Here is a 24,925-nt window from a genome sequence, read left to right on the forward strand (position 1 = left end):
CCCTCTCTCTTCAGAAGACTTCTCTCATTTTTCAGATTCTTTTGCTGTTTGATATATTTTTTTAATGTGTGAATTCATTGCTCACTGAAACAATGCCTCTGCAGACTGAGACCCTTTGTACTTGTTCCTAAAAAGCAGAGGAACTACATTCATGCCTCCCCCACAACTTTGCCAAATACAGCTGTTAAGCTCTTTCTTCTCTCGGTAAGAGCTCTACTCAGCTCTGGTCTCCCAAGTGAGGAAAGCTGTAGGTCTAAAGACAGTTGTGGTGATACTCTATGATGCACACCTGGCTACATCAACACAAGCTGGGTTTGCAGGGGACAACTATTGTAGTCTCCTACTGTAAAGACAATCTAACCTAGCAGTTCCAGGGTGGCTTTGAAAGAGGACTTTGAAATGAATAAATCTTTGTCCCCTCATAAAAGCAATAATACTTTGAGATCTAATGCACTGATTATTACAAATGTTTTGATTTTACATTCTGCAGAAAGTACGAGAGTTCAGGGTTAAATTGCTACCCATGAAGGCATTGATTTATGCGATAAAAGACGAACATAATTGTACGCAGCTTCCACACATAACATAAAACCAGCTGAAGTAATTGCTAATGTATTGGTAAAGTAATCAGTGTCATGGAACTGATTTGACTGCAATCCATTAATCAGGAAATTGTAAAACATAGGTTGTTAAAGAAGTATTTGCACTTTACACTTATCCCTTTCAAAAGGAAGTTTCTTGCAACTTTTGTTTAACTCAGCAGTAATGAATGTCACCTTATTTTCTACATCCTTCCAATCTCTTCAACTAAACACATTCAAGAAACTTCAAACACAGCTTGCTGAGTTACAAAGACAATCTGCCTCTGGCTTTTGCTATGCATCTGGAGGGAATTTAATTGCAGAAATGATAAATTGCATCCTCAGATGCCATAAATGGATCCTGAAGATCCTGTGAATGGTATCTTCTTCCTGGGGGGATGGGTAGTCGGATGTATGGAAAAGAAAATGTGTAGGCAAAGTAGCATTTTTAAAAAATAAACACAAATTAAAATGATATCATTTTATTTTCAATTAAATCTATTTGGAAAGACTGCAGTAGTGTAGGAACCATCTGGGCTATCGCATTTTTGGTATGCTACCAGGCAAGATGATTTAGTAATCAAGCTGGTCACTCAGCTTCCAACTCTCAACATCAAGACTATCTCAAGATGATGTTATGCAGGGGGCACCCAGTTCAGTCTGCCAGATAAGTCGGGGTAAGAGTGTGTTGCTTGATCTGCCATTTTTCTCCTCAAACCAAGTGGAAAACCAGCCTGTTGGATTTCTAGCTCAGCCTTCCAATATGACGTGTAGGTCTCCAAGACAAAACAGGGCCACTCAAGCAGCTCTCTGAGGGATTCCAGCAGTCTTGTACACATCCCAGGTTTTGATTTGGTTTTGTGTATTATTATACAATGAAAATAAGATCTTACATGAGCAATTTTTCAAGGGCTAACCCCAACTTTTGCTGTACTGTAAAAGCCACTGAGGCTTGCTGAGCCAGGAAGAGTGGGCCAGTTTGATACCTGCCAGCTCCTGAGGGACAGGCTGGTCGTGCTGTTCCTAGCCTGTTTCTGAAATGTGATGTATGGCTGATGATGGCATAAGGGCTGGGGTGGCAGTCAGGACTACAGTGAGTAAGTGGCTGGCAGAAGAGAAAGCCCTAAAGAACAGCTGGAGACAGTTTGTGTAGCAAACCTGGGGGTAACTGTGGATAACTCCCTCCTCTGCTTGCTGCAGTGTTAGCTGACTTTCCAGTCCTGTCTGCCTGCAGTGACCCTGAGACCTTGCTGCTGGTACTTCCCACTCCGGGCCTCAGATGTAGAAGTTAATATTAAACAGGTTGCCGGGTAAAATGGGAGCGGCTGGGAACAATGAAGTCACCATGGTAAATTCCTATAGCCTGCTGGGAGCTGCGCCCTGGGGCTACCCTTGCATTTTCATCTGTGACTGATTCCTGCCCCAGCTACCATCTCCTCTGAAACCCGTTCTCTCTGAGAGGCATCACTACCGAAGGCGTTAGGGAAATGAGAAGCTCCACATTAGTTTTTGTCATGTCTCCCTTGAGACAGTATTTTCCTTTTCCTACGTACCTGATTTCAAAGAGTCTATTAATCTGCAGCAGCTCTGTGGGCTGGGATTTGCTTATTGGTGTTTCTCAATCGTGAAGCTTGTTTCTAGGCCACCAGCATCCAGAGGATGTATTAGGGACATGCAGAGTCATACAGAACACTTATTTAACCATCTGTTTTACCTTTGTGTGAACTAAGCACCTGGAACTGGCTGTTGTGCCAGGGCTGCTATGTAAGCCAACAATCTAACCAACACGAAGGCCTGACAAAGTCACTCTTCAGTGATACAACCTTTCTTTTAAGGCTTACATACTTGCACTTTCATCAGCAGATTTTCACAATCATTCTAATGGTTCCAAAACAACTTTCCAGATGATCTTAATGGCATTATGAGAAAGTATTTGATTATTTATTTCCTAATATGAACGTTGTTTGTTTTTTTTTTTTCCCAGCTGTTTCTAACAGAATGTAAGACTAACCTGATGTACAAACCTGGTGTGGGTTTTGAACTTTGGTTTCAGTGTTGAACGCTGTATGAAGAATGCTCTGTGATGGACGCAGATGCAGAAAGTAAGTTTCTTGGTTTAGCATGAACTGTCAAAAAGGGCCTTCCTGATCCTCCTGGTTCAGTTTGCCATTGAACATCCTAGCTTTCTCATAACAGGGATTTGTGGAACTGGATTTGAAACTATATGGCACTGACCACTGGGCTGCTAACCTCAGCTGCTGCTTCCCACTGTCAGTGCTGCACAGAGAACCCGGATTGAGGCCTCTGTCTGATGCCAGCTCCTTATCTTGGGTGAAGGTTGGTCTTATACAACAAATCATGTTCATTCCCAAGAACAAAACATCTCTGTGCCCAAACCTTTGTCCACTGAATCCTCTGAAGACCAGCTTTTTGCAATCTTTTGTTCTGATGCAAACATTTACCTTGAAGTCTGTTAAAACCAAAGAATCGTTTGGGTAGGAAGGGACCTCAAGATCATTCAGTTCCAACTGCCTGCCACAGGCAGGGACACCTTCCACTAGACCAGGTTGCTCTAAGGCCTGTCCAACGTGGCCCTGAACACTGCCAAGGCTGGGGCAGCCACAGCTTCTCTGGGCAACCTGTGCCAGCGTCTCACCACTCCCACAGGGAAGAATTTCTTCTTTATATCTAATGTAACCCCTTTTCCCCTTTTATCTTAAAGCTGTTCCCCCTTGTCCTATCAAAATCGGTATGTGTACTTCACCTCCTTTTGAGTTCTGTTTGCCCAGGTCCCAGCTCTGCACATTTCAGAAAATGCCAGCAAGGGCATTCATGTTACCTGACTCCTCAGGTCATCTGAGGAATGTTTCAAGGCAACCTGCAGAGATTTGCCTCTTCTGACCACTCTAGTGCAATTCCTAATGTCCTGGCCATTTCAGGATGGTGCCCTTTAGAACAAAGGCTAAGCGTCAGTATTTTTCTGAAGTGACTGACAGCTTAGGTATGTTTGATTTTTTAATATATTTCCAAATAGGTATGCAAAATATCAGTAAGCCTGCAGTGTCAGACTTCTTTGTCTTGCCCTGGCACCCCTACTTGTCACTCTGCCTTTTCAGGCCGTCTTTAGTACTTGGCTGAAGACTCCTGGCAGTAAGATGACAAGGACACGACGCACACCAGGCAAACAGTAATTTCTCAACCAGGATTTATTATGGCAGGACATGATGTTTCTCACCCCGAATTAGCAGCACTGAACTCTCTGCTGGCCTAGCGCCAACATTCAGACTGGGCTCTTGAAGCGCCACTGGCCCCTCTTCCCTCCTCCCACCAGCCTAGCCGGCGCCACGTCTCCGTTACGCGTTCCTCCGAGGGGGACACGACCCTTTTCCCACGCGCGCTGAGCCAGCCCGCCCGGCTGCCGTTTAAGGGCCCACCCCGTCAGGCGTCAGAGGCTGCGCCTGGGCCCAGTACACGGCGGTGCCCTTCCCCAAGGCCGCCACCGAACGTCCCAAGCGCGCCGTTACGTTACGGAGACCGCAAACAGTAATGGCCGAGGCGGTGGCTCTGGGAACAACGGCCGACGCTGCGGCGGCTGAGGCACCGGGGACACTCGCCGCTGCGGACGTGGGAGCGACGGCCGCGACCTTCGACTTCGCGGCCGTGCCGCCGCCCATCGTGGGGCTGGAAGGAGGCGGCTGGACCAAGCAGGTCACTTGCAGGTACGCGCCGCCCGCGGGGGGGGGCGGTCACGGCGCCCGTCCTTCCTTCCCTCATACCCCTCCCCCCCCACCACGCGGTCGCCCTTCCACCCGCCGCGCGGTGGCCGTTACCCCAGGGCGGCTTCGCTCCCCTCCCCCAACGGTCACGTACGCGCCGCGCGTGGCCGCAGCGCCCCCTGCCCCGCCCCGCCGGGCCACCTCGGGGAGGCCCACGGCGAACTGCGCAGCCGGACGGGCCGCGCCGCGCCCTGCCCTGCGGCGGCTCTGGGGCGTGTGGGGGGAGTAGTACTGAAAGTACCGGCCGGCGCCCGGCCCGCTCCGGGCCTAGTTTTAGAGAGCCGGCCCCGCGGGCTGCGGCCTTTCTTCTGCCCCTGTCTCACGGGAGGGTGTTCCCTGCGGCTCCGCCATCCCCATCGGTGTGGCTGCCGTCCCCTTGCCGCTCTGGTGGGAAGCGTTGCTGGTTGCATATGAAGTGCCGTGGGCCGGTATTTATTGTGTGAAAGTGTGCCCGCAGTGGTTGGCGTGAAGGGCACGGTAGAATGAAAGCCCTGTAACCGTGTTCTAGGAAACGCGGTAAAGCAAGAAGTGCAAAACTGTTCAAGTTCTTGGACCGCTTGAATCAAAATTCTGAAATGAAAGTAAACCCGTGAATGATGCAGCAAAAGTTATTAAGGCAGAGGACGGGGAGAAGTCATGACGAGGCACAAAACGCGATGAGTGTTGCCGCTTGTGTTACGTTAAGGTTCTATATGCCGTGTCATTTTCTATCTGTAGCTTCCGTTAAACTGTATTCCTGATAAATCTTTTATATGGGATTATGCAAATCATGCTGCATGTTGTAAAGCTTGCCAGATGGGCTATTTTTAAACTTACACTGCTGGTCTGTTTGCAGGCTGGAATATGAAAGTTTCTGTGAATATAGAAATATGAGTCAGTTTATGTGAAAGCAAGTGGCAATCCAAGATTAGCATCGGATTATTTTTTTAGTTTTTTTTAATTTTATATTTTGTTAAATCTAATTATAGTTGTAAATTACATTTAACCTGAATTTTGTGAGCAAATACGTTTAAAGTCACTAGGAAGGAAAAAAGGAACATCACTTAGGCAGAAAGGAGGGGGCTCTGGGGTTTGAGGCGAGCCCTGTACCTCTCTGCATATTTTTCCGGTTTTGCACATTGCAGATTGAAATAGTTTTGATAGCCGTTGCTTGGCTTTCCCAGGGAGCTTGCTGGCCCTGTTTCTCTTTTGTGCTTAAGCACTTTGTGCTTAAGTGTGCCCCTCCGTATTTAGAGCGGCCCAGTTAACCGTTGATCACTGTTTATTTTGGTTAATGCACTGTTAACGGGTCCATTTAAGAAGAGCTGTTCCTCAGCTCTTTCTGAGTACTTCAGCACACAAAGAATTTTGCCTACGAATAACCGAGTTAATATTTAATGCACGGCAGTTAAACGTAGGCCAGCAATGAGGAGACGACCGGGAATAATGCTTAGCTCAGCTTTTCAGTGAGCTGCAAGGGTATAGGAGAGTGCTCCCTCTGTATCGATTGCCTCATAATTTCTGAAGATGGAAAAGCTCAGGAGAAATGGATTGGTTAGATATAGATAGATATATGTGTTCTCAGGTAACAGACACAATGAATCAATTCATTGAAGACAGTGACTGCCCTAGTACAGAAGCAGTCACATTAGTTAGGGTCCGGGGGTGCACTGAGCCTGTATAATGAATATATTTCTTTACAAACACACAGGACTAGTGGGAAGTTGAAGCTACTGGTTTGTAATGGTTAATGTGAGCTTAAGCAACAATTAGATCTCAGCTTTGGACCTGATGAACGTCTCTGTTCTTTTGTTCTTTTAGACTGATCCTCCTCCTTATCCCACTGCTTGGTTGCTTCTTGTTTCTTTTTATTGGGCCATTCAAATTGTAGGCAGAATAGCTTTCCTCAGTCTGTAAAGTGAAAATAACAATTCTGACTTGAGTTTCTGGGAATGTGTGATAAGAATTTTGTTTTTCTAAGTTTAGTTTCAGTAAGATATATTCATATTCAAGAAAATACCTTTCTTACTGTTAAATCTTGTTACACTTTCATAAATGAGCTTGAGGATTTAAATGAGATGAAGGGGTTGAATTTCAAAATGCAGGTTTCTAATGAAGCAGGTAGAGCAGTTTGCTTTGAGTAACACTGCACAATTTGTTTATAGGCTTTATTTAGTTAAATAATCATACGGGTGACAGAAAATGCTGCCTGGTAAGCTTCTGGGAGATAGTAGTCCCTTCAGCATAAGGACTTACCACTTCATGGTGGTAGTGAAGGAATACTTCTGTTCTGTCAGAACTGGAAGTTTTAGAATGGGTAGAATTAAGTTCTTCCTGCTCCTTTGAATACCTGATAGGATAAATGGATTGGCTAAAGCGTTTTATCATGCTAGTGTGGTATCCTTGGAATACATTAAAAGCCAATATCCTTGGGTTTTATGATGTGTAATAACCTTTAATACTTTAATCTGGAATAAACCATAGGGGACTAAAACTAATTTAGAACTACTTTTTATTGATATTCTTTTACTATGTTATTGGTATGAAATTATTGAAATAAGAAAAAGAATGGTAGGTCTTACCAAGTTTGTCTGTCCTTCCAGTTTCATGTGGTTACATAGTTTTATTGAGCAGTGGTATAGCCAGCTTTTTCCAAACACTTGACACTGTTAGAGGTCCAGGTACTTCTGTTTTCCAGGTGTCATGCAGTAATAGTTAAGGTCATCAAGTTGACATAAAGAGATTACATTTCACTTGTTTAATAACTGAGCATAATTAAACCCCTTAGCAACTAATCAGTATATTTTGAGAGTTGTCTTCCTATTTCTGTCTTTGGTGTTCTTTCTGGAAAGTTAGATCAGATATTTATCTGTCTTTTAATATGAAGAGTCTGAATCAGTAAAGTATGTCTCCCTAATTCAGTGCACCATTAGTGATAAGGTGTGGAATGCAAACCAGTTAACAGCTTGCTTGTATTGCCCCTTAGCTGCTCTGTTCTGGATCCCCCAATAGCTTCTTGCTAAAGGAGGTCATGGAGAAGAAGGGACAAGGAGATAAATGCTATTAAGACCTACTTGTTTGGGGTTGTTTTTTTTTTTTCTTCTCCTTTTTGTTAAGGTTACTAACTCGTGTAGAATTTCAACTGCTACTCACGTGGCTGCATGCCCGCGTGCTGTGCTAGAACTGAGTGCCTGGCCTCTTCCCCGCTACCTTCTTCCCTGGGAGTTCTCAGTCTCTGTATGGCACCTGAAGAAGCTAATGGCTGCAGTTGACTGTTATTCTGCCCAGTCATGGCAGCCTCTCAATTTTTGAAGGAGATCTGTTGCCAGGTGTAGCACTCTAATTCAGCAAAACCAGTAGTTTAATAAACAAAATGGGGCTACCCATTAAGTGGACGTGCAGTAAAGTTACATCTGAATAAGTAAACCCATTTCAAGCTTCCAAAGGAGTATTACATACAGATGTCACTGATAAGGTCACAGGGATAATGACTCTATATGGAATGAAGCATCTGAAATAAGCTGGTACCCATTCAGGATTTTAGACTGCAGTTATACGAGTTTAACACTGCATTGTCTTTGTAAAGGCATTGCAGATTCTTTTCTATGGTTTATGGCAAGTGATAGAAGTAATACTGTTCTAGCAGTGTGTTTAAAAAAAACCAAACCAGCAAATCTTCATGAGTTTATTATACTTCAAAACATCATGTAAATCAAGGTTGTTGAAACCTGGATAAACTTGAGAGTTTTAAGCACTCTAGTAAATTGTAGAGCTTGTAATATGTGACCTCTCTCTGCAGTGGTTGCAGTTCCAGGGAGTTTATGATTAGCTTTATGGCTTTGGACAAGTGTTTTCTCAATATATTTCCAAAAAAATCCCCGCCAGATATTGTCTACAGCTTCAGTCTACTGGACGTTCAAAGCCAGAGTTCTGTGACCTTTTCAAAGTACACCGTGACAATCAGGACATGCTGTTCTGATCAAGGTATCCATAACTTGACATGAGTTGAAAAGTTTTCATGTGATAAAATGCCAGTGGGGGCTATTATTACTTCTGAGTGGCTGTTCCCTGTGTTGGTATCACTTGTATTTTATACCTTCATGCAGTGCACTGAACTGGGGGAGATGATCTGGGTTTGGACTGTGATGAGTTCTCTGGTATGGTTCCCTATGCAGCCTTACCAAGTGATGATACTGCAGTTGAATAGGAGAGACAAGGAGCACTGCAGTCAGCATCACAGACACTCAGAGGAAATCTGGTTATATACTTATTTTGATCTAGTTTTACTGTTTCAAATAAAATTATATGTATTCTCTGAGTACTTGACAGAATGCAAGTTTCAAGTATACATGTCTTGGAGTGAGGCAGGTAACTTACGTATTTCTCAGATCTAGGGATCCTTTTTTCTCGTAATCAAAAGCTAGAGGCAGCTGGTATTGCTGTTGTGTAAAGATACAGTTAAACTGAACACTCTTGTGTGTGTGAAAGTGCTCTTCAGCAGAATTTTTGTTACCTTTCACCAAAAATAATGCACTCTGTTTATTTTTTGACATGACCAAAGCATGTTTTCGCCAAACACTGTAATTTCATCTATAAAATGTTAAATGCTTTGTGGCTTTAAAGTAAAAGATCTTACCTTGAGGAAGGGGGAGTTGGTATAATCCTTACAGAAATACATTTCTTTCTCCTCCCACCCCAGCCTTCTTGTTCAAATGATGCTGAGCTTGCTGTGTGGGATTGCAGGCCTTTAAAAACGATGTTTGAATTAAATTGAGCTTGTGTTTCAGGCTTGGTTAAATTTTTTGGTTTTTCCTTATTACAGCCTACCGTATTTACTGCGACAGCTTTCAGAATTACACAGAATTTGTATTTCCAGGCGATTTTCTAACATAAGCAGGGAAAGAAGGATAGGAACTCCATGTCCACTTGCAAGCAGCAGGAGAGACTAATTTTGAGGCTTGTGTATTATGTTGACCAAGAAGTCCTCATTTGAAGCTGGTTCCTTTCTTAGTCACTTAAGCCATAGCAGTGCCCCAGCACTTGATTGGCTTGAAGAGGAGTGTGGCTGTACTGTGGGGCTGAGCAGTGATCTGAGGTAGATTAAAAATAAGCATGGGGGCAGCAAAAGGAATGCCAGGTTATATGTGAAGCCATTTCCCCGATCTGAGTAAGCAGGTGGCTGTGAAATTGCATGCCCCAACACATGGGGGAAGCAGTGGTGTGTGGAAATGAGCAAAGGGTGGAGATAAAAGTTGTTAAAGAGCAAACATTTAACAACGTACTCTGTACCCTAGTGGTTTGACTCCCATTTCTTACAAGCAAGCCAGAAATTCCAGTTGTGTTCTGGTTCCACAAGTTCATGGGTTGGTATTTTTTGACTTTGAAGTGGGTTGGTTTGTGGGTGGGTTCTGGTGTTGTGTTGGGTGTGTGGGTGGTGGACTTTTTGGGGGGCTCCCCGGCCCTCCCCCCCAACATTCACAGAGGAGAGTACTGGTTATGGGGGATGGGGTGTTTGTTTTGTTTCAGGAACACCCTATTCCTGGTGTGTGCTGACTTGGCTGTTTGTGCAGCCACCTGTCAAATCTGACCAGGGTACTCCTCTCTCTGGGGAGAATATCCTGAAAGAGCTTCATCTTGGTCTTAATACCACTTATCACAGAACGTAGGACCAATTTCTTATCTGGTTACTATGTGGCTACAGTGCACAAACAGGGATTGTTCTCAATGTGACTTGCAGCCTGATGGCAAAGTGTCAGCTGGTGGTTTATAAAACCACTTCAGATTTTTTTTTTGTTCATAGTACCTGGAATATACCACTGGTTTTGTGCTTGGGGGCTTATCAGCCCTCTTAAAACCCACCTGTAATGTAATTATTCATCACAAACATGTTTTGAATTCCTGGGGAGGAAATTCTGATTGAATTATTTACAAATACAAAATAGTTGGAAGCCCTCAAGAAACTTGGTTAGGTTTAGGTATGGCTAATTCTGGTTCTTAGATTCAGTGGTGGGCTTCTCTAAGGCTTTTGTTGGTGTTGGAACACAGGAGCTACAAGTAAAACACTTTGTCCCCGTCTACTTTGTCTAAGACTCTTTCCTCTTTGTGTCATAGCCCAGGATAAGGTTTTCAGGCTTTTGTAAGCCTTAAGTCCCTAAAGGTACCATGCAGTTCAATGGAATAGCTATGGCTTGATCTTTTCTCAGGTGTTCTTGTTTGTATGTTTATACTGGAATGTGGTCCCATGTGTCATTAGTGGTGGTCTTAATTCAGCATATCTTGATTTATAAAATAGCTAATCATCCAAATAGTTTTACAGCTTCAGTGTTTCTCCTTAATTCACAATGATCTTTCTGTTTTGCAGATATTTCATGCATGGAGTCTGCAAGGAAGGAGACAACTGCCGCTACTCCCATGACCTCTCCACTGGTCAGTCTGCTATGGTGTGCAGGTATTATCAGCGAGGATGCTGTGCTTACGGAGATCTCTGCAGGTAAACAAATATTGTTGACTGTCACGTAGGGGAGTAATTTCACTCCTTCCTGAGTAGAGCTCACACAAAGGCAATAGATCTTGCAGCGTTTTCATTGTTCATTGCAACTTCAGAAATTTATAGAAATAGCTTGTCACAAACTGCCTTCTCTTGCTGTATACCACAGTGTTTGCATTGCTGTGTAAACAAAAAAAAAGCAAACGCAAGGCAAGAACTGTTTTTATTAAAAGTGCTAGTTTTCACGATGTTTGTTAATAACATCAGTAGATGAATTAATTGAAACTGAGACTACATTCAGACTAGCTGAACTGATGGAACTAAGTTACATTTGGTACGTGATCATAAAAGCCGGAACAGGTAAGAATTTTTTTGTTTTATAATTATGTGTGGTGTCTTCATGGATTGCTACCCTGGCACTTGAACTGCCATTTTTGAAAAATAACTGGAATGTTGTGATGGTAGGTTGTAAAATGTTGCCTGTACAAAATGGCATTACATTATGAAAACGTAGTATTATTTAACTTACACCACTGACATTATTAGAAGCTAAAAAAGTGTGAAGAAAGGAACCAGGTGCCTTACAAAGGCTTAGGGCTGTTTACATCATCTTAAGTTTACTATTAAAATTTATCATGAGTTTTGACATTCTGTCCTGTTGCAGCTTTAATGCATGATTAAATATTTGCATCATGACTCCATATGGTAGTTCATAGTTAGTTTTCCTTTCATGTTTAATACATGGTTACCACATAAAAGAAAGGTAACCAAAATAAGCATCTCTGGCTTTTATCTGCCAGTATTGCTTTCTTGATCTTGTAGATCAGTGGTCTTCAAACTTTTCAACACACACCCCATCAGTGAAAACTTTTGAGCACACCCCTAATATATATATATGTTTATTTATACTTTGCTGTACTAATACGTTGTGTACATTATAAAACATACACAAAATCAGAATTTAAAAAAGGATGTAATAAAGATGAAATAAACAATACTTCATGCATAGAATCATAGAATGATTAGAGTTGGAAGGGGCCTTCAAGATCATCTAGTTCTCCAAACCATTTTTGCTCTCACTAAAAGCCTTATTAGTAATAATAGGTTTTTTACTAACAGTAATGTTGATAGAATATGCTTTGGGTGTTTTTTTGTTGTTTTTTTTTGTTTTTAAATCTTAGTTTAACATTTTTTAACACAGTGATTTGAAAGTCTTGTTCTAAATTCAGTTTTAATGGCTGTCGTAGGTGAAAAAGATCTTTCACAAAGAGTTGTAGATCCAAAAGGAAGAATTGTATTTTTGGCTGCACTTAGTAATGCATGATAATAATTTTTCCATCCTGTACACCAGTCATGCAAAGCTTTTTGTTAAAATTTGGCTAATAAATGTCGATGTCAGTCAGCTCTTCTTACCTTCCAGTTGGAAGGTGTGGCATTTTATGTTCTTAAGAAATGGGTCCAAAACCTTTGTGTGGAAGGCTCTTAAAACAGGTTAGGGAAATCTGTTTCCAGGTCTAAGTGTACAGGATAGAGGTGTTTTTTTTTATAGTTGACACACTGGTGTTGGTTTTGGCAACCAAGTCATATAATGGTGGAAGGGTTTCAGAACAGTTATTTTCAAAATGTTACCTCCATGCCACAAGTTTCCTTCAGAAAGCAGTTGCTTGTTCTTAAAATGCCTTACCTGAAAGGGAAAGATTGCATATGTGTGGGTTTTTGAAAACACCTGCTAGACAGTGTACTGGTGATATCTTCTTCTTATCATGGAAGTGGTCAGCAAATTTGGAGCACTCATCTTTTTGTGAAAGAAAAATGCATAACTCATATTTGCCAACTGTTAAGCTATTTGGTACAAGATAGCCAGCAGGCCTCTGTGTGGTAGAGATTTTTACGGTGGTTCTTTATCTCATAACAAAGTGTTGTAAAGATTCAACTATTGAAAGGTCTTGTTCTTATAAAATTAACCATGTTAATTACATTCTGTAGCACTTGGTGTCCTTCTGGCTTCATCTTCACTACAATATCTTGCCTATGAATGATGCAGTGAATGAATTCCTGGTATGGTGCTGTCTCTGTAACCTTACCCTGGAATCCTCTTTTTTTTCAGTCTAGTCAAGGCAGGGACTCCTTCAGGGCACAGTTTTTTCCATAAAACAGTTGTTTTTATTAAAGAAGCCCTTTACTGTTGAGAAGATACCTTCTCCAGTCCATCTTTCTGTCTTTAATAAAGAAGCAATTTATTGAGAATATTTCTCTTCTGGTCCATCTTTTCTTTAGTGAATCACAAGAAATAGTCCTTTGTGTATTTCATTGTTGAAACAGAATCTAGCAGACATTGTAAGCTGAGACATGTTAGAAACATCTTTACTTTCATCCAGCTGTGCAACAATCTGCCCACACTGTGAAATTTGTTCTAATACTTGTTTCTTTGAGTCTTCAGCAGTGTTTTCAGTGTATTTCCCAGCAGTACTTGCTGACAAAGGAATGTGTTTTACTTTGTTACCATTGTTTTTCCATGCGTTATTTCAGTCATTTTTACCACAGCAGGAAGAACAAGTGGTCTGATGGTATGTGTAGCCTTTTGTCTTTCACTATTGCACACGAAGTCTGTGCAGAACTTCACAATAGATGTCTAGAAGCCTCTTTTAAGTACTGGGTTGAATATCATGTGACTTAAAATAGCTGAAAAAATTGTAGAGGTTTGTCTTCATGTTCTGAGTGTTTAGATTGTAAATTTCTTGGCAATTGTGAGTGAGGACACTGCTGTCAATCGGGATGTTAAATGTTAGTAAAACTTAATTTCTTATTTTTTAGGGGGTAGGGGAGGGGGAAGACAAGAAGTTCTAGTATTTTATTCCTGCCCCCAAGTGGGTTGTCCTGCTTACCTCATTTTGGAGGCCACTGATGGTAGAGGTATGAAGACTTGAAGTTTAAGTTTGTGCTTCATAGCTTCCTTAGGATTTCAAAGCTGACATTTGGTTGGAGGCATCTCTTTAATAAGCAAGAACTGTGACACTTAGTTGTTTTCAATCTGATACAAAATAAATAAATCACAGTTGCTAAAAAGTTCTGTATGATCCTAAGAAATTCCCTCCCTTTGTACTTGGAATTAGTTAGCAAATCATAGATTCATAGAATGGCTAGGATCAAAAGGGACCTTAAAGATCATCCAGCCTGTTTGACATGTGGGGGTACACCTGGAATTTATTTTCCCATGTAGTGTACTAGATGCTGGAAGACAGATTTTTTTTGAGTGAAATTGCGCTTTCCTGTTGTTTGTGGGTGGTAGGGATCAAAGTGAGAATCCTTTTTCACAGTGAATTCAAAGAGACATTAGAAATAACTACTAAAATCCATTGTAAAATCTGAATGAGGTAAGATGCTTAAATACAGAAAAAGAATAATTTAGGCTTGTGGGGGATCTCTGGAGTTGTGCTGAAGGCAAAGCCATTTTAGGTCAGGGTGCCCAAGGCATTGTTCAGTCCTGTTTGGATTATCTGTGAAGATCAGGATCTTGCAGTTTCTCTGGGCACCCGTTCTAGTGTTTACTCTCACCATGATTGCTTTTTCCTAATACCTAAATGAAACTTCCTGTTTTGGGCTTCTGTCTACTGACTGGCATCCTGTCACTGCACCTCTTGAGAAGATTCTGGCTGCATCTTTCCTGTGGCTTCCCACGAGGTAGTCTGAGATAGCAGGGTCTGCCCATAGTCTTCTGTGGTTTTTAAGGCTGAATGAACTAACTTATCTCATTCAGGTAAATTATTATTTATACTACACATGCATAATAGGTATGTGAGTGGTTTTGGACTTCTTATAGAAGTTCAGTCTGTGAGTTAAGTAAGAATTGTGCATGCTGTACCATTTCCTCCAAAATGATGACAATACCTGCTATTTCCTTAAGCAGTGCTGCCAGATTACACAGGTGGAAGCATGTCTCTATAAAGGGTCATCAGTGGCTATTTCCTCCAACTCTAGGCTCTCCTTCCAAATAGTGTATTTATATCTAATCAGTCAGTTTCTTTCACATACCTTGGGCTGTTTTATGGAAGTTTTCTGGAGTTTTGGAGTGGGTTTTTTGTTTGTTTTATTTTTTCTTTTGGTAAAGAGTTGATATGATGTGTTTCAACATTTCAGATATGAACATACCAAGCCACTGAAAGAGGAGGAAGAAGAAGAGACTGATGTGGATCCAGATGAAAAAATTTATCCCTCGGTATCCTCAGACTATGCATCACTCCCGGAAACAGTTGAAGAAATACTTGCTGAGATAGAAGATGAAAGTGTAGATCTGGCAGCTGCAGGAGTAGGTGCTGAAGACTGGGTGAATGCTGTAGAATTTGTCCCTGGGCAGCCATACTGTGGACGTGGTAAGCTGAGCAAGGGATAACAGTAAATTTCTGTCATGGGTCAGCAGTTTTTATGTAGTGCATTTTGGAGCTTTTGAGTACAGCTATACGTATTTATTAACCACTTCAAGGAATAAGTCCTTCACATATGCTTGAATTTTTTGATGTGCATAGTTGGATGGATCTCTTCTTTGGAGTTTAATGTGTATATGTAATGGGAGAAGAAAATACTGGTGCTGCTATTACTATCACTACTTTGAAAAGATAATTTGCCGCTTTTGGTTTTTGGGAGGTTGGTTTGTTTTGGGGTTGGGTTTTGCTTGGGGATTTTTTCAGTCTTTTAAACATTTTCCAGTGGAGATACAGATTCCTGTAGAATGAATTGAAGCCTAATGCTTGCTTTCATGAATCCGATGGCAGTTCAGACCAGACATCGTTTATTCTAGTTACCTTTCTGAGACATGCCTGCCTAATACTGTGGCAGGTTGCTTTTGGAATGAGATCGAAGCAGCTCGTCATATGAGACCAGAGTGTTCAAGTAGCATGCTTATCTGCTTTCCCTGCATAAAGAAATCACAAAGACTTAAAATCTAAATGAAAAGCAGGCTGAAGATGTTTACTTTGGCATAATCACTAGTGTCTGGTTCTCTAAAACTGAAGGCTTATGGCCATGAGTATGCAAATAATTGTTTGAGTGCAGAATACGTCTTGTGTCCAGAAGAGTTTGAAGTTGTCATGCAGTGCTCAGATTATTCTTGCCTCCACAGCACTGCTCACATTCTCAGATCAGAAAAGAGAATTACCTTATCAGTGTTAGAGTGCTGGTGGACCCTGTTCTCATCTGATTTGCGGAAGAGGAAAGGAATGGTTGAGCAACATTATCATTTTTATAGTGCTGTTGAGAAGTTTGATTGTGGAATAATTTGGTGTATCTGTGACTTGGGTATAGTCCAAAGGGATGCAAACATGTCTGCTACCTGTTAATGTGTCACATTACTGTCATAAAAGATACACCTTCTGTGTTCATTGAGACAAAGCACATCCTTTTTTTTGTAATCATTCAATCAGAATAGAATAATTCAGGTTGGAAGGGACCTCTGGATTTCATATAATTAATTTTTCTGCTCAGAGCAGGGTCAGCTATGTCAGGTTGGCAGGGGCTTTGTTTGGTTGAATCTCTATCCTCAGAGATGTTCAAAATGCTATAATCTCTGGGCAACCTTTGCAGTGTTTGACTTCTTTCACAAGGAAGAACTCTTTCTTAGTATGTAATTGGATTTTTCCCTGCCTCAGCTTGCCTTCTGTCTCTTGACCTGTGCGCATCTGAGAAGAATCTGGCCCTGTGGGATTTTGGTGGTATGTTTGTTTTTTTTTTCTTTTTTGTTCCTCCCTTTCCCTTTCCATTAAGTAGTGGAAAATAGCAATAAGATCACTTGTTAAAGATGAACAAGTCTAGTTTCCTCAGTCTCTTTTCATGGGTTTCACCCCCTTAATGGCTAGGTGGCCCTCCACTGGAGTTAATTCAGTGCTAATTTAAACATCTGGAGATCTGTTAAATACACCTACTACTTACAGGAGGGCTGGTGCTTTCTCTTAAATTCCTGAAGCGTAAGTGCTGTTTCATTATACCTTTAACTCAGTTTTACTGAAGCAGTTCCTTTTTTCTAGGGCGTCAGGCTTATTTTTCATGTGACTGCCACAGATTGTTAGATAGCATTCTCTTTGAATCTCGTTCATATTCTGTTTTGTATCCTTTGAAATTTGTTGTATTTTAAGGTACAGACATACTCAGCTGTTTCTGCTCAGAACTGTGCTAGATAATGCTAATTCTTTTAGAGACTTCTTAAAAGCTGTGTTTTAAAAACTTTACTTTTCTGAAGCCACTGTCTTTATTAAGCTATAAAGATAAAACACCTTACTGTAGTGATCAGGAGGATGTGTGCAGTGTCTTCTACAGTGAGTACTTTAAAGCCTTACAGATTCTTGTCAAATGCCTGGGGAAATGTACAGGTACTTGGAAGCCTTAAAACGAAACCTATTTCTCAAGGTAAGTTAGAAGCCTGTGTGTTTTAAGTTGTCTTATAAATGCTGAAGATTTGGGGTTGCCGGTTTGATTGTGTGATGGTAGGGCTATAATGCTTATCTTTTACTATGAGAGGAGACATTCTGCTAATGCAGGTGATTCTCTGATTTGGGACTAAACTTGATATCTTGAAGATTACCTCGAGGCCTAGCAAAGAAAACAAATGATTCATAAGATACTAGTTTGATGTACAGATATGCCACATTTCCGTATTTGCTCTGCTGCTACTGCTGCTAGATGTTCTGGAATAGTTGAGGGAGAGTAGATAGGCAAAAATGCAAGAAACACCTTGAATTGGATGGCTGTTTCCTTGTGCTACAAGATGAATGTATTTGATGCTGCAAAGTATGTCCTAGAGTGAGAACAGGTGGTGCTTGAATTGAAGCTTATGGACTAGGGGTTTTTTCACTAGCAGGAATTTAACCGTGTTAACTCTGAAATCGGCAGTGAGAAGGTGGGGATTGGGTCCACCTACTGGAGAGTAGTGGTTTTGGAAACAGCAGGAGAATTTTAGAATAAGTGTTGTAAATGAGGGATATTGGATGCAGAACTACTGAGCCAGTGAAGTCTTGTGAGTTTCTCTAACTTGCTTTCAAAGAGGAAGCAAAACTAGCAGATACATTGCAGTAGGTCCACAAAATATGCATGCAGGGCTTTAGGTTATGGAAGCTGAGATACTCAGAAGTGGAAATACTAATTTGAATTTTATTTTATAGAAATACAACTGTCACTGAGGGGAAGTGCTGGGACAGCACAGAAGACTGGGACTGGAAAACTAATGTTACTTTAAGCATGCGTTTTCCTTTCCCATCCTTGTACTGTGGAAGTTCCCTGAGCCATTGTTGAAGACTGATATTTGTACATCTGTATCATGTTGTTTGGGTGTCTGGTCACTAAGAACTGGTTTCTGCAGTCCACAACACCATGCAAGGATGGTGTTGTGGACTGGGCTGGAGTATAGTAGTTGTACTGTGTAATGTGCTTATTGACTTCAATAGTTGTTGGTTGGTTTGTTTCAAGTAACAACACTATACTTTTACTTTTGTGCCAAGATATGAAGCTCTGCTCTGTGGACCAGCATAGTAAATAAATGGGTTTCTAAGTCAGTCTCTGGAGGGGTAAGACTTCAAAGCCTTTATTCTCAAAGAACCTCAGGTAGTAAGTGGGGTTTCGTTTTGGTTTTAATGAATTAAATCCTTACTGAATAAAGTTTTTACAAAAGGTATCTTTGAGAGGGGTGCAGGTGATTGGAAAGTTTTCTTCTTTTAAGAGGAGCTTCATATGTGCCTCTTCAAAGTGTGCATTTTCCAGGGGAATAGGGGATGGCCTTAAGCAAAGATGATCTTGCCATCCCTGTTTAAAGTACTGTATCACTCAATTCCTTTGAAATTTGGGTGCATTTGTCTGTTTAATGGGCTTCTGCTCATCCATACTATGCCCTGCTAAACTTTTTCCTCAGTAACAGTCAAACTAGATGTCAGGAGTCCTGTGAATCAATTAAGTAAGAAAAATCTCTAACATCAATTAGAAAAAACACTAGCAAAATTGGCAGTTGAGGGAACAGAAACTGACTGGTCGTTGTGATTTTTGTTACTTTTGGAAGTGGATTTCAAACTGGGAGGGGGGTGGGCAGGATTTCAGTTAATAAGTACAAAATTTCATATCATGTTCAGCTATTACAGGAGAGTGGGTAGAGCCTAGTGTATGGCTACTCGTTACTTTCCTTGGTGTCAGTTCACTAGAGCTCATGGGGAAGAAACTATAACGAAGAACTCTTTGTTGGGAATCTCATACTGAAAAAATGATCAGGTTGACAGTTGTTGACCTGTTATTCTGTCACTCGCTTGCTTTGTTCTAGCAAACAGACTGATCCAAGATCAGTGCAAGTGACCTTTAAGGTCAGAGATAGTTCAAGAAGCAGACTTGTGCTTACTTTGGGAGCTAATATTTTCCTACACTACAGTATTTACTTATGCTCTGAAAGTGTGAGCTCTCGGGGACCTGCTTTTTCTATGTCCAAAAGCAAATGGACTGATACATGCTTATTGTATCTCCCTGCTCCGTGGGGATGAAAACTCTGTGAGTGTGCGGCCTCTGATCCTTTTTGAGATCAGAATCCTTTACTTTTACTGGTCTAACTATGCCTTTGGTAGTTTTGCTTACTTCTCCAAATCTAGTACTCAAATGGATTATAACTTACGGATGAAAAACTTAAATGAATTGTAACTTACAGAAGTTACAATCTCTTACAGATTTTTATTTTTTTTTTTAATTCTTCTAACAGCTATTGGTTATGTAAATGAAGCCCAGCTGCTGCTCTTTCTGGTGTTTATCCTGAATATAGCAATGCTTTGTTGCTCTCCTGTGTTTATTATGTCTTAAATTTCAAACTCGTTGCTTTTGTCTTGTAACTTATGTAATGATCTAAAAATGCTGTTTGGCTTCTGGTGACATAAACAGCCATATGTTCTGGAGGTACAGGGAGAAGTATTAAGCAGCAGCTGTCTAAATGAGGAAGAGAAACAATACAGATTTCAGTTCAATTTAAAACATAGTAAGGGAATTTACTTAGTATTTTGCAAAACTAATGGCTAGCTTAGAATGCCCTGAAAATACCCTGATGCATTTCGGTTTCTTAAAACTAGGTTTACATGTTTGTCTGGTAGACTGGATATCTGTTTAGGGTAAGCCTTTTGGCAAACACCTAGAATAGTTACCTTGAGAGGTGTGGACACAGCTTTTAATATTGCTCTCAGAGATCCATGGGAGTCTAGAAGAGTGACAGCCTTGTGGTTCAGGCTGAACAAGTGATAATTCACCTGTACATAAGGAAGTGCTAGTGTGGTGTTTCCATACCAGTGTACACCAGCTGGATACATGTTCATTGCTGTGTCATTTCTGGGGAAAAGCCTCTTTAATTTTAGCAGATATGAAATTGATTCTCAAAGCAGTGAAAGATTTGTAACCTTATTTAATTGTTGCTGAATTGGAGTTTGTATTAAAAGTGTTTTTAAGCTGCTGAGGATTAGTGAGGTTTTTGTTCTGCTGTGTTAGCCTGTAAATGGATTTGAATCTGACCACTGAAACGTTAGCTTTAGTCTTGTTTGGGTCAAAGGAGGAAGCAAATGGTAGTGCTTTCTAGAGTGAGAAATGACCGCTGGTTCAGGTTGAGGGTGTGTGAAACTTGGGCTGAAATGAACCTTGGTTCTATTATTCTCTCTGGATAACTTGAGCAGGGCTACCCAAAGATTACGTTGCATTAAAACAATGTATACTCACTCCATGTGCTCTTAATCTGAAGGTATTGCTTACTGTCCTTCACTTTGTTCCTAGCCACTCCTTCCTGTGCTGAAGCACCCTTGCAGGAATTGGTGATTGAGGAGGAGTATGAAAAGCAGCACGAAGATGTGGAGATAAAGAAGGAGCTGTGCCCCTACGCTGCAGTAGGAGAATGTCGTTATGGAGAAAACTGTGTGTATATCCATGGGGATGTGTGTGATATGTGTGGCCTGCAGGTCCTGCATCCAGTTGATGCTGCGCAGAGATCCGAGCACATAAAGGTAAGCAAGCAACTGTCTGGTGTTAAACAGCTTTGCGTTATTGCTTCCTAGCTCCCCACAATCACTTGTTACTGCTACCCTTTCATTTGGGAGTTCAGGCAGGTCGGGCAATGAATGAAATTCCTGTTGTAAACTGGACCGTTTCCTGTCAGGGCCATACTCCAAAGCAGCTGGGTTTCCTTATCTGTGCTGGGAGAGCAGTCTGCTTAAAGATACTAAAGCTTTATTCCTTGCCTAGTAAAACTGGATGGTCTCTTGAATTGCCTTTTTCATGTTTAAAAGCAATGGCTGAAGAAAAGAATTTGGACTCTGAATTTATTTCCACTATCTGAGCAGATTTTTTAGGATCAAGATTTTACAGTTTAATCATACTCCATTCATTATGCAGGACAGGAGAGTAAACCTTAGCTTTAAAACCCGCTTAGAATTCACTAGGCGGCCAGTTGTCTCTGTAGTCGTTTCCTTTGTGTCTCCTTTTCAGTCTTGCATTGAAGCTCATGAGAAGGACATGGAGCTCTCTTTTGCCGTCCAGCGTAGTAAAGACATGGTGTGCGGAATATGCATGGAGGTGGTGTATGAGAAAGCTAATCCGAGTGAGCGCCGCTTTGGGATCCTCTCCAACTGCAGCCACGCTTACTGTCTGAAGTGCATCCGCAAGTGGAGGAGTGCTAAGCAATTTGAGAGCAAGATTATAAAGTGAGGCACTTTCTCATTTCAGTTGTGCTTTGTTACTATGGAAGAGCTTAGTAACTCCTGTCAATTTGCAGCAGACTTCCAGGTGCAGGCTGCACAGAGACTGCGTTTAATGCATACTAACTTTTGTTTGGAAGCTAAATAATTGTTAGGGATAACATTCACACTCTTGATTTGGTTAATTTGGATTAATTTGGCAAAACTCACTTAATAGTAGAAAACTTGCACTTATTTAGTAGCATATTGTTCAGTGGTTGCTGTTTGGACACCTGGCCAGGAATTTGAAAACAGATTAGGCAGTTCAGAATGTATGCTTCTTAATTAATTACCACCCTAGTTCATTAATCAATTGACCAAACATTTCTCCCCTTAAAGGCTGTTCTAAAAATGCAAAGTCCCAACCAAATACAAAAATCAAGGCAAAATGAACGTATTTAATTCTAAGGAAAAAGGAGTCTGTGTGAAGTGTTTTTTCAAGCTTTTCTGAGGCAAGCTGACCAGCTGCTATCGCCATGACTCTTGAGAGTTTAGTTATTCTTCATGTGTAAGAGAATCTAGATTAAAAAGCTCATACAGGAAGTGTGTGGGTACAGTACATCTTTAGAGATGGAAATATGCCATGACTTGTTACATAGGGGAGAGTGCCCTGCCATGTGGAATTTTGTAGCACAGTCTGTTCATTCCCCAGGTCCTGCCCAGAATGTCGGATCACATCTAACTTTGTCATTCCAAGTGAGTACTGGGTGGAAGAGAAGGAAGAGAAGCAGAAACTCATTCAGAAATACAAGGAGGCAATGAGGTATGAACCCTGCAGCCTTCTGTCAAGTTGAGACTGCAGAGATAAAGGCACACATAACCAAGAAGGGTACTGATGTAAAGCCCTCTCACCACACCTCCTTTCCACCACCATGCATGAAGTGCGTCCTTGCCTGTCTGCCCACAGGTGCACACAAACACACAGTTGCAGAGCTCTTCCTATGGTCTTTGACCTCAGTCTTTCCCTTCTATATGCAAGACACTGGTGGTGTAGCCGTATGGTAGCATGAGCCTGTGCACTGCGAGCCATCAGTGCCATATGCATGCACCAACCCACGCACATTGTGCAATGCATCACTTCTGCATAGAGGTGTTAGACTAATAAAATACCTTCCGCTCCAAAGGGTATCTGAGATTCTTTTAGACTACAGGTAAATGCAGTTCTGAAGTCTGGCTGGGGGTCTGCTGTGAGTAAGGGTTGTGATATTTTCCTTTCCAGCAACAAGCCATGCAGGTATTTTGATGAAGGCCGTGGGAGCTGTCCTTTTGGAGGAAACTGTTTTTACAAGCATGCATACCCTGATGGCCGACGAGAGGAGCCACAGAGACCCAAAGTGGGAACGTCAAGTAGATTCCGGGTCAGTGCTGCTGTTTTTAATTCTTTCTAGACAGTGCACAAGAGGAGTGAGCGATAAATTGGCTGCGTTGACAAGAGGACAGAGAGATGTTGACTTTTGGGTTTGGGTTTTGGATTTGATGGTGGCTTTGTTATTCTTCTGATAGACATCTGTGATGGTGAATTTAAAGGAGGTGGTCTAAAGAATGTGAATGCTGGAGGCTAAGATAGAAAGTGTAGGTTTTAACAACATTCCTAGTACACCAACATACTGAAGTAGAAATGTTGGGTGGCATTAATATGGGTGTCTAAGGGTTAAATTCTGCTGAAGGCCAGTGTCTCCCTGAAAGAGTAACATGGCTTCTTCTATGTCAGAGTATGCCATGGGCTGAACCATGTCAGCCTCTGGGAAGAGTCATGCCTTGTGCCACTTGGTCACCCAGGGAAATCCTTGTGTTCCACTTGCAGGCCCAGCGAAGGAATCGCTTCTGGGAGTTCATTGAGGAGCGAGAGAACGGTGATCCGTTCGAGACCGATGAGGATGAGGTGGTGACCTTTGAGCTTGGTGAGATGTTGCTTATGCTGTTGGCAGCAGGAGGTGATGATGAGCTAACAGATTCCGAGGACGAGTGGGACTTGTTTCATGATGAGCTGGAAGATTATTATGATTTGGATCTATAGCACCTGTCAGTGGAGTGTGGACTGTTGTCATGGCTTCAGGCAGTAGCTATTACCTGTGGTGTTGTGGCAGTGCCTGTGTTTCTCCTAGGCAGGCCGATCAATTCCAGGTGCTGTTGTAATAACTTTTACCCAGGGTCTGTCTCTTCCCATCCCCTCCCACCCCAGGAGTGTTGTTTTTCCTCTGTTTAAACAAATAACAAGAAATAAATCTTTAAAATGTTAGTTTTTGTAAAAATGAATTTAACTGTCAAACAGTTAGCTTAGGTTTGTTGCTTCATATGTGTACCCAACAGAGTTCACCCAGTTCCAGGGTTAAAGTGTTTACAGGACTTCCACACTCATTTTGAAGAGCCCAGATACAAAAATGAGCAGTGGCCATGCAGTGGGGATGTAAATTGGCTGATGGCCGTTTTTCTGTCTCTGTACCGATATTTCTGACTTGAGGCCAGACAAAAATTCTCTCTCTATTGGCATCAGTGCCATTCCGCCCCCCTCATGTACACGTCTTCATTTGTGATTTTGGTCTCTTGTTTACTTGCACATTACTATTACTACTGTGTAACCAGAACCAGGTGTGAACGTTCTGGGTTTTTACTGTGTTTAGCATGAAAGGAAAATGTCATTGTGAAAGGAGAACTCTCTATGTGTATATACAGATAACTGTAGAGTTGGACCTCAAGGATGGGGAGACTCTCTGTAAGTTAAAAGTAACAAAACCATCTTTCATCCCTTCTTGGTGCATGAAGTCTAGCCTCCAGTTGGACATGAAACTGGTTTAGCGGTCTCAGCCCAGAATGTGGCAGTGATCTTAACTATCACTTAACTTAATAGATGGCACTCCCTAATACACCAGCTCCCTTTCATGTGTATGATTAGGGTTGTCCAGGAGCAGAAATCCGGTTAGCCAAGGTGGGCTCAAAGGAACACCAGAGAGGCCCCTTTAGCTTTATTCCTCTGTAAGTTTTAGAACCTGATGTAACCACCTAAGCCCTGAGCTTCGCTAGGAAATCGCTGTGCCTCTCGCATCTGAGTCGGGCAGGTTGCCTGGGAAAGCTCTTCAGTTTATGTGTGTTGCTGCTTACAAAGGCAGTCATGCAGTTTCTGGCTGTAATTTGCATTAAGAAATTACTTTGCCACCAAAGTCCCGGCACAGGAATTTTAACCTTGCATTACATTATCTCTGTTTTTTATTGACTTGTGAATGCCCCGTGATCTGTTTTCCTGCTGCTCTTGTCCCCTAGACTGCCTCTCCTTTCACTTTTAAATGGAATGAGAAATTGTTCTGAGGTCTATAACGTATTGTTTTGCAGCTGCCTTTTGTAAGAAGCACTTTTCCCAAATAAAAAAAAAAAAAAAAGGAAAAA

General features: G+C 41.7%; 1 protein-coding gene across 3 annotated transcripts; it reads left to right on the forward strand.

Annotated features, from left to right (window-relative positions):
- Window positions 1–4,125: 4,125 nt before the first annotated feature.
- Window positions 4,126–24,925, forward strand: MKRN1 (makorin ring finger protein 1). 3 transcript variants are annotated; one of them, XM_057427878.1, is made up of 9 exons: window positions 4,126–4,300; window positions 10,698–10,826; window positions 14,961–15,193; window positions 16,466–16,528; window positions 20,589–20,815; window positions 21,297–21,511; window positions 22,197–22,307; window positions 22,764–22,902; window positions 23,349–24,925. In XM_057427878.1, exons 1-9 carry the CDS (start codon window positions 4,128–4,130, stop codon window positions 23,559–23,561), a joined length of 1,503 nt encoding a protein of 500 aa, XP_057283861.1. In that variant the 5' UTR covers window positions 4,126–4,127; the 3' UTR covers window positions 23,562–24,925. The 3 variants fall into 3 exon arrangements, with proteins under 3 accessions (XP_057283861.1, XP_057283862.1, XP_057283863.1); XM_057427880.1 differs by lacking the exon at window positions 4,126–4,300 and adding an exon at window positions 5,018–5,042; XM_057427879.1 differs by lacking the exon at window positions 16,466–16,528.

This window comes from Pezoporus wallicus, unplaced genomic scaffold, assembly GCF_028554395.1.
Source record: "Pezoporus wallicus isolate ANWC-B61680 ecotype Strahan unplaced genomic scaffold, APGP_CSIRO_Pwel_v1 contig_2908, whole genome shotgun sequence".
Lineage (NCBI taxonomy): Eukaryota > Metazoa > Chordata > Aves > Psittaciformes > Psittacidae > Pezoporus > Pezoporus wallicus.